General features: G+C 41.8%; 1 protein-coding gene across 2 annotated transcripts in view; it reads left to right on the top strand.

Moving 5' to 3' along the window:
* Nucleotides 1-2,826: 2,826 nt before the first annotated feature.
* ATXN2 (ataxin 2) overlaps nucleotides 2,827-15,193 on the top strand; it is a 45,388-nt gene continuing 33,021 nt past the window's right edge. For both annotated transcript variants that reach the window (XM_056859274.1, XM_056859273.1), the window contains exons 1-6: nucleotides 2,827-2,868; nucleotides 5,834-5,893; nucleotides 6,819-6,890; nucleotides 8,056-8,206; nucleotides 13,017-13,141; nucleotides 13,858-13,949. In XM_056859274.1, the coding sequence (XP_056715252.1) occupies nucleotides 5,861-5,893; nucleotides 6,819-6,890; nucleotides 8,056-8,206; nucleotides 13,017-13,141; nucleotides 13,858-13,949 (473 nt within the window). In that variant the 5' untranslated portion in view covers nucleotides 2,827-2,868; nucleotides 5,834-5,860. The remainder of the gene's footprint in view (nucleotides 2,869-5,833; nucleotides 5,894-6,818; nucleotides 6,891-8,055; nucleotides 8,207-13,016; nucleotides 13,142-13,857; nucleotides 13,950-15,193) is intronic.

Raw genomic sequence — 15,193 nt, 5'->3', positions numbered from 1 at the left:
GCTGGCAGTCTAAAGATCTTACCACTTGGGTTAACTACTGTAATTTTTTTAGAGTTGACTGACTGTGTGCATGGAGTGTCAGCTATTACTTTATATACGCCTATACACGATCTGTCTCTAGTCATGCGTGGCCAGCATAATCCTGGACGAGGCAATGCAGAATACAAGTATCTCTGGGTTTAATGGTGTCACTAGGGCAGGGAGAAGATTTGCACCCCACCCTAATGGTATCCCTGAATGTACTTCATATGACTTGCCATTCACATCTGGGGGAAAATTAAAGTCCTGCATTTTGGGATGTTGCTCTGGTGAGGGCAATTTCTGCCCACTCACCCCTCATTCTGCGTGGTTCAGCCCTTATGGAGAGGTGAGTGCCAGGTGTCACTGCTCTCTGCAGGAGTCCTTGCAGTATATTGAAATCCTCTCTACGTGCACAGCACGCCGGCTATCATGATGGGCCTTTAACTCTGGTAGGGTAATAACGCTCCGGGTTCCTGGTGGAGGCAAAAATAGTTGCTGACATTTTATGTGGTGCAGCCATATGCAAGTTAATGGGAGTTGCATCCAGAGGCAGGGCCTTACCAGTGCTACTGGTGGATATTGTGTTTATTCAACGGTTCCACAATTTGCTTTGCCCAGACACAAGATGTGGCTAATTGAAGGCTCTTCGAAATCTGCTGTTTTGCAGTATGTAAAGCACTTGAAGATACTTGAGTGAAAGGAACTAATTTGTGTGCTCATTTCAGTACAAGCAGGAGAGAACCTTTATGACAACACAGTAGGGCCAAAGCAAGTAGCAGTCTGGTCAGTGCTGACAATAAAAACCAGTGATCTCAAAAATCTGTAAATGATCCAATATAGGTAGAAGGAAGTAATGTTAAAACAGACATGTCAATTTCAGTGCCTGATTTGATGTTCGCATTCAGTTGTCAAAACATATATTTATGGCCATTAATTTTTTTTTAGAATAGAGTTGGAAGGTCATGTAGTTCAACCCCCTGCAGAATGCAGGAAATTCACAATTACCTTTCCCCCCCACACCGTCTACTCCATGCCCAGAAGATGGAAGTCTGTTCCACTAAGGACTTTGCTCTCTACAGCACCATGTGTGTTCCTAATGCTATGTGAAATAGTTTATTATGTGTGTTATACAAGCACACGTGCCTCTGAAAGAAATCACACATTTCTAAGAAGTAGGGGAATCCCTTCTTTTATCCTAGAAAATATGTGTGAGAATTGTTAGAGGAGAATTGTTTGCCAGACATCTGAGCATTTAACATTGGCTTTCCCCCCAGTTAATTTTGGTTTGGAACTAGTAAGTCTTAAGCATTGTAGTGATTTGTGTTGCACATGTATTGATATGGTAATTGATATGTCTACTATTGATATGGTAATTGATATGATTACAATTCATAATTAAAACACAGATACTTGTAAGCTTTCTAAGTATATGCATTTGACCTGAATTTTTTTCAACAGAAGCAGTTTTTTTTATTGAGGTTAATGTACTTTGAGGTGATGAAACTCCCAGGAGTGAAAAATACTATGAATTTTTCAGATGGTTGAAGGTGTTTCCCTTGCAAGTGGCAGTCATAATTTAAAGTCAGATAGAATGTACTGTGTTAGTTACCAAGCTTCTACTATTATATTGGTTATCAAATAGCATGAGGTTTTTGTGTACAAGCAAAATTACGTTTATGCACACAATTTCTCAGACTGTGATTTTGAAAACCATTGAGTAATGGACCTAATATCTATGCTGTATATCAAAGTAGTTTTACTGAATAAACAGTTGTCTGTTGACTGAATTGTGCAGAAACCAGCAAATTAAGAAAATCACATCTAGAACAAATTGCTTCTGTGCCCCAGCACAGAGGATACAAAAGTAACCCCAGCCTAGGAGAATCAGATATTAAAACATATACTTGGGTGAACTATATGTGGGAACCACAAGGAATTCTAGAGATGCGTGGGAAAGTAGCAGGTTGCCATTAAAAAATTGATTGCTTTACACGTATTCATCCACTTTTTAACCTGTTGATGGGAGAATCTGCCTAATATCATAGATCGATATGATATCATAGAGTTGGAAGGAACCACCAGGGTCATCTAGTCCAACCCCCCTGCACAATGCAGGAAATTCACAACTACCTCCCCCACACACCCCCAGTGACCCCTACTCCATGCCCAGAAGATGGCCAAGATGCCCTCCTTCCCATGGACTGCTTAAGGTCATAGAATCAGCATTGCTGACAGATGGCCATCTAGCCTCTGCTGGAAAACCTCCAAGGAGCACTTACCACCTCCCGAGGAAGTCTGTTCCACTGAGGAACTGCTCTGTTAGAACATTCTTCCTAATGTCTAGACGGAAACTCTTTTGATTTAATTTCATCCCATTGGTTCTGATCTGATCTTCTGGGGCAACAGAAAACAACTCAGCACCATCCTCTGTATGACAGCCCTTCAAGTACTTGAAGATGGTTATCATATCACCTCTCGGTCTTCTCTTCAGGCTAAACCTATCCAGCTCTTTCCTCATAGGACGGTCTCCAGATCTTTAGGTTCTTCAGTTTGTGTTCTGTGGCTGCTATGCTGTGTGTGTAGCTCTCTGCCAGATTAGCTGTGGCCTGAATCATGTGAGTTGATCCAGAAGAGTCTGAGAAGGGGATAGCTCTCTGTCGTGGTGAGAGATAGTATTTACTGCATGATTCCTGTTCAGAGCAGCCTGGAGTTCCAATAGCTATTGCTCCTTATATTTTGAGAAAATACAGAGTTCAGCATTTTAAACATCTTCTGTTTGGTTCACTCTCCTCTCTGCTTATTAATTTCAGAGGTCGCAGCAGTGGCAAAGGGCCACCTCAGCCTTCAGTAAGTATATATTTTAGTACTACATGGGGTGCTGCTGATGCTTGTCTATTTTAAAAAAATCATGTTATTTATAAACTGCCTTTTTCATGGAGACTCAAGGTGGATTACACATAGTGAGTCAGTACATGGGACATTCATAACCATTGCATTAGAATTTTAGAAGTCTGGAACCACCAGAAAGAAATGAAGCATAGCAAAAGTATTAACATGACACATTAAGTGGTACAGAAATTACATAAATAGGATGCTGCTTACAATAAATTGTACACAGCTGTATGGACTACAATCTCCATATATCCAGGTAAGTTTGTAAAACCATTTTGTGCAGCGCAACCGTGTTACCTGCGCAGAAAAGCTCTCTTAAATTGTTCAGTTTTGCATAGTTTGTGGAAAGTCAGGACAGTGGGAGCTTTCCTGACTTCTTCAGGCAGGCCATCCCACAAGGCGGGAGCACCAACGTAGAAACCCCGCCCACGGGCAGATGTTGATTTTGCCCATTTGCAGGTTAGCACCTGTAGAAACCCCTGTTGACATGAGCAAAGTTGCTGTGGTGGAGCTTAGGGAGAGTATGTGAAAGGCAAAAAAGCTTAGGTATCTTACCTTTGAAGCCACCTTTCCTGTGTCAGATTGACCTGTGTTAAGCATTGAGGGAACACAACAAGACATTTGCAGATTAGATTATACTTGGGAGTTGTAAAATACTAAATATGTTTGTAGATACTTTATTAATACCGACACATGCACATACATGTGTACACTGTTGATATATAGGCATAATAGTGTGAAGGTGTTGCTTTATTTTTGTTCGTGTTTGAGGCCTGAATCATTAACTACAGTCTATTGTAGAAGGTTATTAAAAATAACAAAAATTGTTGGCAGCGCCAACCCTGCTTACCTTCCGAGATCTGACGAGATCGGGCTAGTATGTACATTTTTAAAATAGTAACAGTTACGAGCTACAACTGCTGCTGGTGATGTGCTGAACTGGGTGGAGCCACATAGGTTAGCTTTGCCCCATTATTGTTCTGTTGTGGTAAGAGGCTGAATAGAGGAATAAGTCTGTCCTTGATATGCTCTTGATATTCTCCACTCTTTCTCTTATTTGAGAATTGAGAGGGCACAAGGTATGGCACCTAAAGTGGTATCTGATTTAAGTACATAGTATAGATTGCACAAGTGCTTCATGCCCTTTATTACTGGTACAAAAAGCATAGAACCATTGTTGTCTTTAAACAAGATGTGTTGTCTGGAAGCTTCTCTCATAGGACAACAGATGTCCTTAATATTCCCTTTCTGAGTTAACTCCTAACATTTTTTTCAAGGATAATTGGTGATGTCACAAACCAAATGTGTTTCAATATGGCAAGGTAACAGCCAGGCAGTACGAGGCAGCCCAAAGGGCAGGCTGTCAGCTGATCAGTCAAAAAAAAAAAAAAGGATGGATTTTTCATTTTTCCTCCTGTTTGGCTCACAAGACTAAAATTGATGAAGGAATGGAGGGAGGTTCCAGTCTTCAAGCTCTGGCATCACTACCCGTGCGCTTGGGCAGACCCACCAAAACAAGCTACCTGGGCAACATTTCACATTTGATAAGGTTACCTGAACAAGGATCAGAGGCTTGTAGTGTACGTTTGTTTGTAAGGATATTGTATACTTGGTGCTGCCAGCTTGAGAGCCAGCGTGGTGTGGTGGTTAAGAGTGGTGGTTTGGAACTGTGGAGTCTGACCTGGAGAACTGGGTTTGATTCTCCACTCATCCACATGAGTGACGGAGGCTAATCTGGTGAACTGGATTTGTTTCCCCGCTCCTATACATGAAGCCTACTATGTGACCTTGGGCTAGTCACACTCTCTTAACCCCACCTACCGCACATGGTGTCTGTTGTGGGGAGGGGAAGGGAAGGTGATTGTAAGCTGGTTTGATTCTCCCTTAAGTGGTAGAGAAAGTCGACATATAAAAAACAACTCTCCTCCTCACATTTGATTCCAGGCAATAATATAACTGAATTCTGTCAGAACTTACATTTATGTGCACGACGCTTGGGTGAAGATGTATACATGTAATATCTTTTTTTCTGTTTTGCATAATTTTGCTTCAACTAGCCATTGAGTGGAGCAGAGGACTGAAGCCCGGCTCTAACTAATGGAAATCTTTTCCATTGCCCAGATACATATTCAGTTACATTTTGTCTCCCATGAGGGTTGATACCTAGACCAGGTTTCCCCAGTGTGGTGCCCATGGGCGCCATGGCATCTGCTGACAAGTTTCATTGCACCTGCCTAGCGTTTTTAGAAAGAAAGTGGGGTCAGGTGGGGCTCCTGCCCAGCAACGCCTCTGATTGGCCACTGGAGACCTGGGTGGCTGTGCAGGTTAAAATAACGTTGTTTCAGTGGCAGCTGCTACCAGTTCTGGTTTTATTCTCACTCCTCTTTCCAGTTTATATTTTAAATTATTCCTCTTGTCCTCTATAGTTTGGCTTCCTTTGTGTGTGTGTGTACGTGTCTGCTTGCCTACCTGTGTCTGCCTCCTGTGGTGGCCGTTTTGTGGTTGTGCCCACCACCATCAGAATTCCAAAAGTAACCACAGGCTCAAAAACGTTGGGAACTCCTGATCTAGACTTCAATCCATCCATCCATCCATCTTAAGATGCTGAATTCTGTATCCGATAGAATTTTGTGCTCCTGTGAGGTTGTGATAGATGTGTCACCCTGACCAGCTGTCTAAGGTGTTGGATGGACCAGCTGTCTAAGGTGTTTGGATGAGGTGGGGTAGGAGAAGTTAGTAGTTCAGCATCTCCTTGTCAAGTTAGTTGGGCATGGAGAAATAGTTTGCATTGTTTTGATTCAGAACTGGATTAATCCAACTGTTACTTGAAACTTTCTAGGACAATTTCTCCTGATCGTCTAAAATTGTGTAACATGTAAGCTGTGCTTTGATGCCTAATAAGATTTTTCTCTTGTTTCAGATTTCTTTTCATGGCATCTATGCAAACATGAGAATGGTTCACATACTTACGTCTGTTGTTGTAAGTTCTTTACCTATGGCATAATCTCTTGCAGTTGCAACATTCTATGAACATGTTGCAATGGTTTAGTAAGTGTATGTGGATGACCCCTATTTTATGGCTGGGAAATTTGTGCACTGTCTCTTTATGAAGATAGTCCTATATCTTTTCCTGTGTCCTACCAGTGCAAAATTGAAGCCTCAAATCTGCACACTAAGCCACACTTTAAAATGTTGACAGTTGGGAAGTGAGAAATTAGTCATCCGGGCAACCTCCCAGTCTTAAAAAAATTGAGCTGCCAGCTTGTACTGGCTATGCCTCCCTTAGGATATCTGCAGATATTTCAAGTGAACTGAGCTGCTTTTATCGTGCAAATGATTTGATTTTGCATCCTCATTCTGGAGACTCATCCAAGCCTCCGAAGCAGCTGTAAGACCTAATAATGTGGTGCAGTGGTTAGAGACCCAGCTTCCAGTTCCAACACAGCTGAGAAGCTCAGCCACGCACCGTTTGAGGACGTTTCTACCTCTTGCCTTAATCTGTCTCACAGAGTTGTTGTGAGGATGAAGTGCTGCTCTGAGTTCCTTGAAGGAAGGGTGGTATGCAAATGTTAATACCGCTGACTTCTGGGGACCCAAGTTAGCAACAATGGAGGACTGTTTAGTGTGGCAGAATTTCATTCTATTAACCTGTTTCTGTCCAATTTTATTAGCTGCATCATGATGGAGGCTGCATCTGAATACATAATTTCTAAATACATATATGTTTTGAAAAGTTGATTGGGGGCTGTGGGCATGATGAAGACTTCACCCTGTAGTGTACCTACAGCTTTTATATAGTCGCACAAACTGCTTCTTGCTGTTTCTCATGGCTCAGTAATGCTTAGTCTTATAATCCCTATATTAGAATGAGAATTCCTCTTTAAGAGATTGTATTTTGCATCTAGGGATCAAAATGTGAAGTACAAGTGAAAAACGGAAATGTATATGAAGGAGTTTTTAAAACTTACAGTCCTAAGGTAAATGCATTTATGTTCCCCCCTTTTCTTGTTATCCTCCCCAGCTAAATGCTTGATTTAGCTGTATTTTGAATGCAGAACCAGTCCTGGGATCTGGTCTTTTTGATAGTTGCTTGTAGCTCCCATGCATAGATGTAATAAATGCACAGAAGTAAAGATGTACTCTTTTTGGGGGGCCTGAAAGTAATTGACAAACCTTGAAACAAATCAGTCTCTCTTGAGTGTTGTGCTTTTAGCGGTGGATATTTCTGTACATCAGCAGGCTTTACTAGAATAATTGTTGGTGAAACTGGTAAACAGTATACCCAAGGGGGAAAGTAGGTACTAAAAATAACAAATATGCAAAAGCATCCAGTAGTACCTCTAACCAAGAAATACCATTAAATACAGTTGTAGATTTCTGACATCAGTCTCTTTAAATTTAAACAAACAAAATACAGGCTGTCAGTTCACCAGGTAAAGTTCCAAAATAAATATATGTTTAGAGAAAATAAGTCTCAAACACATCCAAGTAACAAGTTAATATTCAAAATATAGCTATCCAGCAAATACAGGTTATGAACTCTAGGTAGTGTTCAAGACAAGTTCCCTGGTATGTACTTGATGAAACTGGTAAAGCAGGCAGATGGAAGCTGAAGTTTATATGTTTAGCAATGAAGTCCCGGCAACCATACAACTGGACATATGTGCTATTCAGTTTCTTAAACCTGTAACAGATGAGCTTTGCCTATTGATATTGTAAGTGTCTAATGTAGGATTCAGTCAGCTTGCTCCTTTCACTTTTTTCTTTTAAAGTGTGAGTTTCTGCTGCTGCTAGTGAAGGTAACTTTGTTATCTACCAGCAAGTGTTTACTGCTGCGTGGCCATGCAGAAATGTTGGGAGACTAAACTGAGTTTGAGGAAATTCTTTTTTCGACCAGCCTTTGATAATAGTAATAATTACTTAGCTGTCTGTTGATATAGTTTAATTGAAGCTGATTTACTGGTTGTGTGAGTAATGGCATGCCTTCATGCTTTTCCTCAGAAAGATATGTGCTTTCCTGTGGGTTCATTTCTCTTGGAGTTTTAATTTTATCTTGGCTAAAATTTGGAAAAGATATTTATCAGATGATTTGTGTTACATGCCTGCACTCTGCACAGTAAAGACAGCTCCCTTGTATTTCAGTGTGATGTAGTGCTTGATGCAGCTCATAGAAGAACTGCAGAATCCAGTCTGGGGCCAAAACGAGAAGACATAATAGAAAGTATCCTGTTCAAGTCCTCAGATTTTGTTATGGTGCAATTCAAAGACATGGATTCCAGTTATGCACGAAGAGGTATGTTGATGTGTCAGAATGTTTTCTTATACCAGCATTACTTTTTAATTTTATTAAAGGCTGAATGTGTTGTTTCTAGGTAGAATATAAGGAACTGCCATGTAGTAAATCAAAATGTCAGTCCCTGTAGTTTAAGGCAGACAGTACTGAGCTTAGCTGCTCTTCTAGTTCCTTGGTCAGAGGCCTTTCCCTTCACTATTACTGGAAAAACCAGGGAAAGCCTTATACGTGGGATTTGGCACTGGATTATGGATTCTACCAGAGGATCCCCATTTGAAGCAAGCAGTCTTTGAAGCTAACCAAAAGGATGCAGCCACTTGGAACCTTTACAGTGAAATCCTATGCAGAGGTAGTCCTTTCTAAACCCTTTGATGGATTTAGACTAGTGTAGCTCTGCATAGGATTGCCCTGGTAGTGTCATGCAACCTTCTTCAATACCTGAAGAAGACATTATGTGCCTTGTAAATTGTTGAGGGTTGAAAGGGAGGAAAAGATTAGTGTGTTAGCTACAGTATATTGAGCACACAGCTGTTGCCCTACCCACATTGTGGAATGACATTATGGAGTCACACAGTGGGGTGGTGGCAGCTATTTTAAACTTATTCTGGGCTTTTGAGCTCCTGGTCACAACTTCCTTCATGATCACAAAATAAAAGTTTTCAGCCTTTTTTGTTGAGGGCTTCCTTAGAAAGCGGTGATAGTAAGGTATTGGCAAGGAAGTTCAATTAGTTAGAGATCAGAGCTGGACTGGATTTATAAGGGGTAAAAAGAGCAGGAAGTTCAGCAGATGAATAAAATTGTGTTCTCAGAAGGTGGTGAAGGCTTTAAATGCCCTGGGATCACCATCTGTGAGAAGCTCTTGCATGTTCTCATGTCAAGATCATACAAGCACTTCATTATGAGAAATAAATGTTGGCATATTAAGTATTTGAAAAGAGGGGACTTTTTGTCCTCGGTTTTTTGACAGGGATCCAGTGCTACTTGATACACGTGGGTTAGGCTGCCAATGCTGTCTTTTAAATAAAGCCCACGTTCTAGAGTTCAGAAAAATGCTTGATAAGTAGAGGAGGCAGTTGAATAACGTTGAGATTTAAGGAATTCCTGTGATTCCAGTGGAGTTTTTGTTTGTGGTTGCATGGGTAGTGGGAAGAGCTAAAATCTGGCATTCCAGCCCAGGAGGATTTCTGGGGAATTCTGAGGACAGGAAGTGCGGGGCAGCTGACTGTTCTGTGCGCTGGAGATCTGTCCTGTGCACAGGATCCAGACTGGGGAATGAGGAAGAAGCTTGTTGTGCTTTAAGGAAAGTCATCCTTGGCACTCTGAATTCCTTCTGTCCTAGTGGATTGGTTTTGACAAAGTGGGAAACGCTGTTTGTTCACGATATAAAACTGTGTTCCAGGACCATTGTTAAACCCTGAGACCCAGTCCAATATGGAATTAACTAAGCGTCAGTCATTAAAATTAATAGCTTCTGGGCCCTTTCAGACCTTGTAGTATCTGATGAGAGTACTGGATTCTGGGACAATCACGGCATGTGTTTTGATCTAACTGTCTCTGGTAGTGGGGAACACCTTTGCCGTTAGTGTGTTAAAGTAATTATATTTTATTATGGCTCTTCTCGGTTTTCTAGAATTTTAGTCATACAGCAACGATAACTACCTCTACTGTTGATGTTTGCTTTCTTCAGCGGCTTTCAAATCTTGATGGTGTTTAGAGTGTGCATGTGGTTTGGCGGTATTGACTGAAGGAGAGTAAAGACGTATCTTGATGAATAGGCAACCTGTCCAGATTTTGATGTCATGGATGTCAGTCTTTGGAGCATGGAAGGTGTAGAAATTACAGTAGATGTGAAAGAGAATGCAATGTGGCTGTGTAATGCGAAACACCTGAATTTGCACCTGCATTACAATATGACTTATTTTTACTTTCTTTCTCTTCCCATGTTTTGTTGTAGTTCCTTCAGAAACAGGTAATTGACTTGGCAGTCTTCTATTTCTGCACCTTGACTTAGCATAATGCTCTTTTAAAAAAAGAACTCAGCAAAACTCTTATTGTATGTAGCTTCAGTTGCAGCTTTTTGGCACTAGAAATCATGCATGCTGCAAATTGGTGAATCAATACTGGAATATTTTAGTGAGCTTTTCTCTTGGGAGTGGATCTGGCCCTTGCACAAACTTAAGCTGTTCTTCCTTTCCCCCTTGGAGTCACCAGAATATGGCCTTAGAGTTATAGAATAGCCAAGAGACTTGGACCTATTTTATATGCCCCCCAAAAGGGGTAAGGGGAAGTGGGAGCAGATTACTTTTCCTTTCTCCAACCCGTTTGGGCCTCATTTGGTGCATGCTCTGTCTCGATAAGGGAGAGAATGAGCTTGTGCAGCAGATGTACTAAGGAAGGGGGTGGTGGTTCTAGGTATTTTAGTTGGGCCACCTTTAGTTGGGCTTCAGTCTTAACTCTTTTCAGTGGGTCATTGTTGATTGTACTGATTACTTTCATCCTACTTGCAGTAGTTTGTGCTTTGGCATTCCATCTATCCTTAAATCTTCAGGTACATTCTCACAATCACTTAACATGAATTAGTTACCCCTTAACATCTCGTAATGCCCCTGTAATATAAACTAGGTGTTGAGAAGGCTTATTCCATCCTTTAGGAGGGTGTTCATGGGTTCCAATCACTTGAGTGACTGAGAATGGCACCTGAGGGGTGATAGTTTCATTCTTTCTCCCCACCCTGCTCTTGGGTTTTTTTAATGCAAAATACAAGGATGTTATCTTGCATGTGTTATTAGAAATGCCATTATGATTTTCAAATTACTGCTAATTTTCTTTTATGTACTTTCAGTGAAACATTGGTGGTTCAGGTAGTTTTCAGGAGGAAAGCTGGGATATGAATGATTAAAAAAAATAAAAACCAGACATAGAAAGTATTTCCACTTGGTCTTGTTTATAGTTGGTTTATCACTTGAAGAATAAATTCACAGATATAAAAGCTTTGACTTCTTCAGCACTAAGTGAAATATTTTATGTTTACATTGGTTTGTAGCAAGAACCAGATGTAAGCATATATGTAGAAATGTGTTCTTTTCTGTGGATGTTCTGTTATTTGGTCATCAGACAGACTTGCGTTTCTGTCCCAAATTGTTTTGTGAGCTGAGAGTAGGATCTTTTCAAATAAGAGCTGGGTATTCTCTTTTTTTAGAGGATCTACTAGATTTGGAGTTTTGTTTCAAGCTCCCACCAAGAGAGGCTATGGATTATTCTTGGTACCACAGGACTCTGGTATGAGAGATTGTACCACAGGACTCTTATATGTGAGATTATACATGTGTGAAACCAGAAGCTCAGGTGTCAAATGCACTTGAGGTCCTCTCACAGACTTAATAATAGTACTTGTCTTTTATATAGCACTTTCAGTCTCCAGAGTGTTCTACAAATGTTATCTTGTAATCCTTAACAGGCCAGTCTTGTTTGCACACGACTTCTAAGATAACTTTCATTTTCCTCTCGCATAGTGTAAATGCTGTTTTTTAAAAAAACATTTACAAGTAGAGAGAGGGGTTGGAAGCTCCCTAGTGCCATAGTACAGTAGTTTGTAGGGAGCCTTGGCATTCTTCAGAAAATTATAAGGGGCTCTTCCATAATAAAGTTGACAGCAGTTGGCAAGTTTGCTTTCACCAGTGTATCTGATCTTCTTCTGCACTGCTCAGCTACAGGGAAGTGCATATGTGCTTTAGGGCACAGACCTAGTTCACGCAAAGCAACTATGACATTTAAAAGGTTTGGATGGTGCTCTGGAGCATGCCCCAGAATGCTGTGCAAGGTAGTAAGGGTTCTGCAGGAGTCGGGTGAGGCCCATGCAGGACTCTGTAGTACTAATGCCAGGGGGTTGAGCAGTCCAGTTAAGAGCCCGCTCATAATTACTGGGAGTGTTTGGGTCCAGGAACAGCTGCTTCATGAAGGTGCCTCATGGATAGCTTCAGAAGGTAGCCATGTTGGTGTGCAGTAGAACAACAAGGTTTGAGTCCACTAGCACCTTACCGTGCAATCCTGAAGGGGGAGATGAAGCGCCCTAGGAGTTGGCATGACCCTGTGCTGACGTCCTTGCTACTTTGTGCCGAGATAAGTGGCATGGATGCTGGCCCGGGGGGGGGGCGGTACTTACGCTGGCACTGAGGAGCGATGCAGCAGCATGGGCAGCAGAATCCCCAGAAGCGAGTGCCTGTGCCAGCACCAGGGGGGAGTTCCTGGGGGGTTTCTCGGGGCAGACCAAACCCCTTTTGGCCCGGGAATGTCCCTCTATGCTGCAGCATTGTTATGCCAGCAAAATAGCTGGCGTAACCCTGTGTAACTCTCAAGGAGGAGTTTCACGGGTTTCTATTCTTAATACATTTATTTTGTGTATTTGTCAGCCAGAAAGCCTCTGGAATAGGCTGCCCAAGACCAACAAGAGAGCTTCCTTCATCAGATACCATCTGACGAAGGGATCTTTGATTCTCGAAAGCTCATACCCCAAAAATCTTGTTGGTCTTTAAGGTGCTACTGGAATATAGCTGTCTCCTTTAAGATAGTCAGAACCACCTGAAGGCAACATTAACTGTCTCCCGGGCCCAGCTGGTTAATCTCCTGCATGGTGTTAATGAGCCAAGAAGGGCCAAGGAAGGGACATCTCCAGGCACCAGAAAGAGAGTTCCCACACCCATCAACTCTAAGATTAAGCAAAAAAAGAGTCTACCTAAGGAGGTGAATTTCAGTAGATAATTAGATTCACATTTCTTAACAGTTCTTTTTAATTTTTGTTTTTCAATTGCAGATGCTTTCACAGATTCTGCAATTAGTTCTAAAGTGAACGGTGAACACAAAGAGAAGGATCTTGAACCTTGGGATGGTGGAGAAACTTCCACCGCAGAGGAACTTGAAGCATTAGAAACTGATGTTGTAAGTACACCATGCCTTGCATTGGCGGGGTGGGGGGGAATCTGGAGCAGAAGTGTCCAGGTAATGCTCCATTATTGGTCTTTACACCTACTGTCCCCGAAAGGTTGCTCCGGAAGACCCCCTCCCCCCCCACACACATGCACACTTGACTAGGACAGCACAGTCTGTCTTTGTCACAATTGCACTTGTTAGGAAATCTCGTCGAAAGCAAACACAGATTCTATTAAGGAAAAAGTGAAAATTGGGTAAAACGACTTTGTTGAACTTATGCGTTAAAATGAAGGAGTCTGAAAAAACAACAACATTGTGGCTCCAGTAATGAACTCTTCTCCAACTTTGAGAAAAATTACAGTTTTGAAGCTTCTGAATTAAGGGGTTAGATAATGCTAGCGTTCCATAAGAACTCGGCCACTCTTGTCACTCCTAAGCTGGGCAGGAATTTTAAATTCATCTATTCCCATGTCAAATTCGAGGGTCTGGGGTAACCACGCACGCGGGACTTTGCCCATTGTTAGCTACAATAAGGCAAACTGTTAATATATTTGCAACGGTGAGTCATCTTTGAGTTGTGACTGTAGCTATGGCGCAGCAGCGCTTAGTAGAAAGTGGCTCAACGGTTCAAAGGTGTCCAATATTTGTAACTGCTGATTACAAAGTACAAAGACGCTTCTTTAAACTTGAGGAAACATGCTGCATTTGTGCCATTCCCCCCGTAGTCTAATGGATGGGATCCCAATGACATGTTTCGATACAACGAAGAAAACTACGGCGTAGTGTCGACTTATGACAGCAGTTTATCTTCATATACGTAAGTTGCTATGAGCGATTTTTATACTTTATGCTGGTTGCTTTTGGCTCATCTCACCGCCTCCGCAGTTTTTTGTCAGAGACCTAGCCTGGTAAGCTGGAGAGATTCCCTCTCCCTTACTGCCTGGGAAGGGTGGGGCTGTGAGTCTTCTGACACCACTTGCCATACACACATGCTCATCTTTTCAGAAGATAGGAGTTTAAAAGAAGAAAGAAAAGGTTTAAACAGTTGCCAGTTTCTTAGCTATATACTAATTAGAATGAACACTTTAGAGTGAGAAAAGGATGTTTTTGGAATGAGGTCTGTTCTGCTTTCTCAAGTTCTTAATAAAATCCTGTTTTGCAGTTGACTTGCTTAGCAAAACAGTTAGTATGTTCTTAGCAGCACCTTGCATATTGATATTTTGATTGGTTTGGTTTTTGACTTCTTAAGTATTAAGTGGCTCAAGAGAACTAGCACAGCATCAAATGAACTAGGATAGAATTTTTCCATAATGAGCTTTAAAAAATACCTGCTGGAAATTTGTATATAGATGAGCATTCAAAGATGGCATCTCCCACCTGTAGCAGGGAGTACCTTATTCCAGAACATATATAAATGTAGCCTTACTGGTGCCATATTCACTTAAAGCAGCAGAAGTAACTAGGCAAACAGATGCTAACTGCCAGGTGTTGTGGAGCAGATTATGCACATGGTATGTAGCTAATTGAGAGCCAGTGTGGTATAGTGGTTAAGAGCAGCGGACTCTAATCTGGAGAACTGGGTTTGATTCTGTGCTCCTCCACATGAAGCCTGCTGGGTGACCTTGGGCCAGTCACAATTCTCTCTCAGCCCACGCAGAGGCAGGCAAGGGCAAACTATCTCTGAACGTCTCTTGCCTAGAAAACCCTACGGGGTCCCAATAAGTCAGCTGTGACTCGACAGCGCTTCACACACACACGTAGCTTATTGCCCTAACAGAGTGCATCATTGCCCTTCAAAGTGTCTTTCATCAGTAATGGTAGGAGCCCTTCTCCAAAACGCAGCTGTGAATCATAACTAATCTTCCCCTGTAATGTACAAATGCTAGGACATGTTGCGGGGGTGTAAAGGCATACCCTCGCGGGACACTCAATGTGGCCCATGAAGCCCTGCCGGTACCTCACTTGAGCAGAGTGTGCATTCCAGAATACTCACCAGAATCCTCTGCATTGTACAGGGGTTCCTTTGCAGACCAGTCATTATGAGCAGGACTTTCCAAAGAC

The sequence above is a fragment of the Euleptes europaea genome, chromosome 13 (assembly GCF_029931775.1).
Source record: "Euleptes europaea isolate rEulEur1 chromosome 13, rEulEur1.hap1, whole genome shotgun sequence".
Taxonomy (NCBI): domain Eukaryota; kingdom Metazoa; phylum Chordata; class Lepidosauria; order Squamata; family Sphaerodactylidae; genus Euleptes; species Euleptes europaea.
This window is presented reverse-complemented; position numbering and strand designations above follow the sequence as displayed.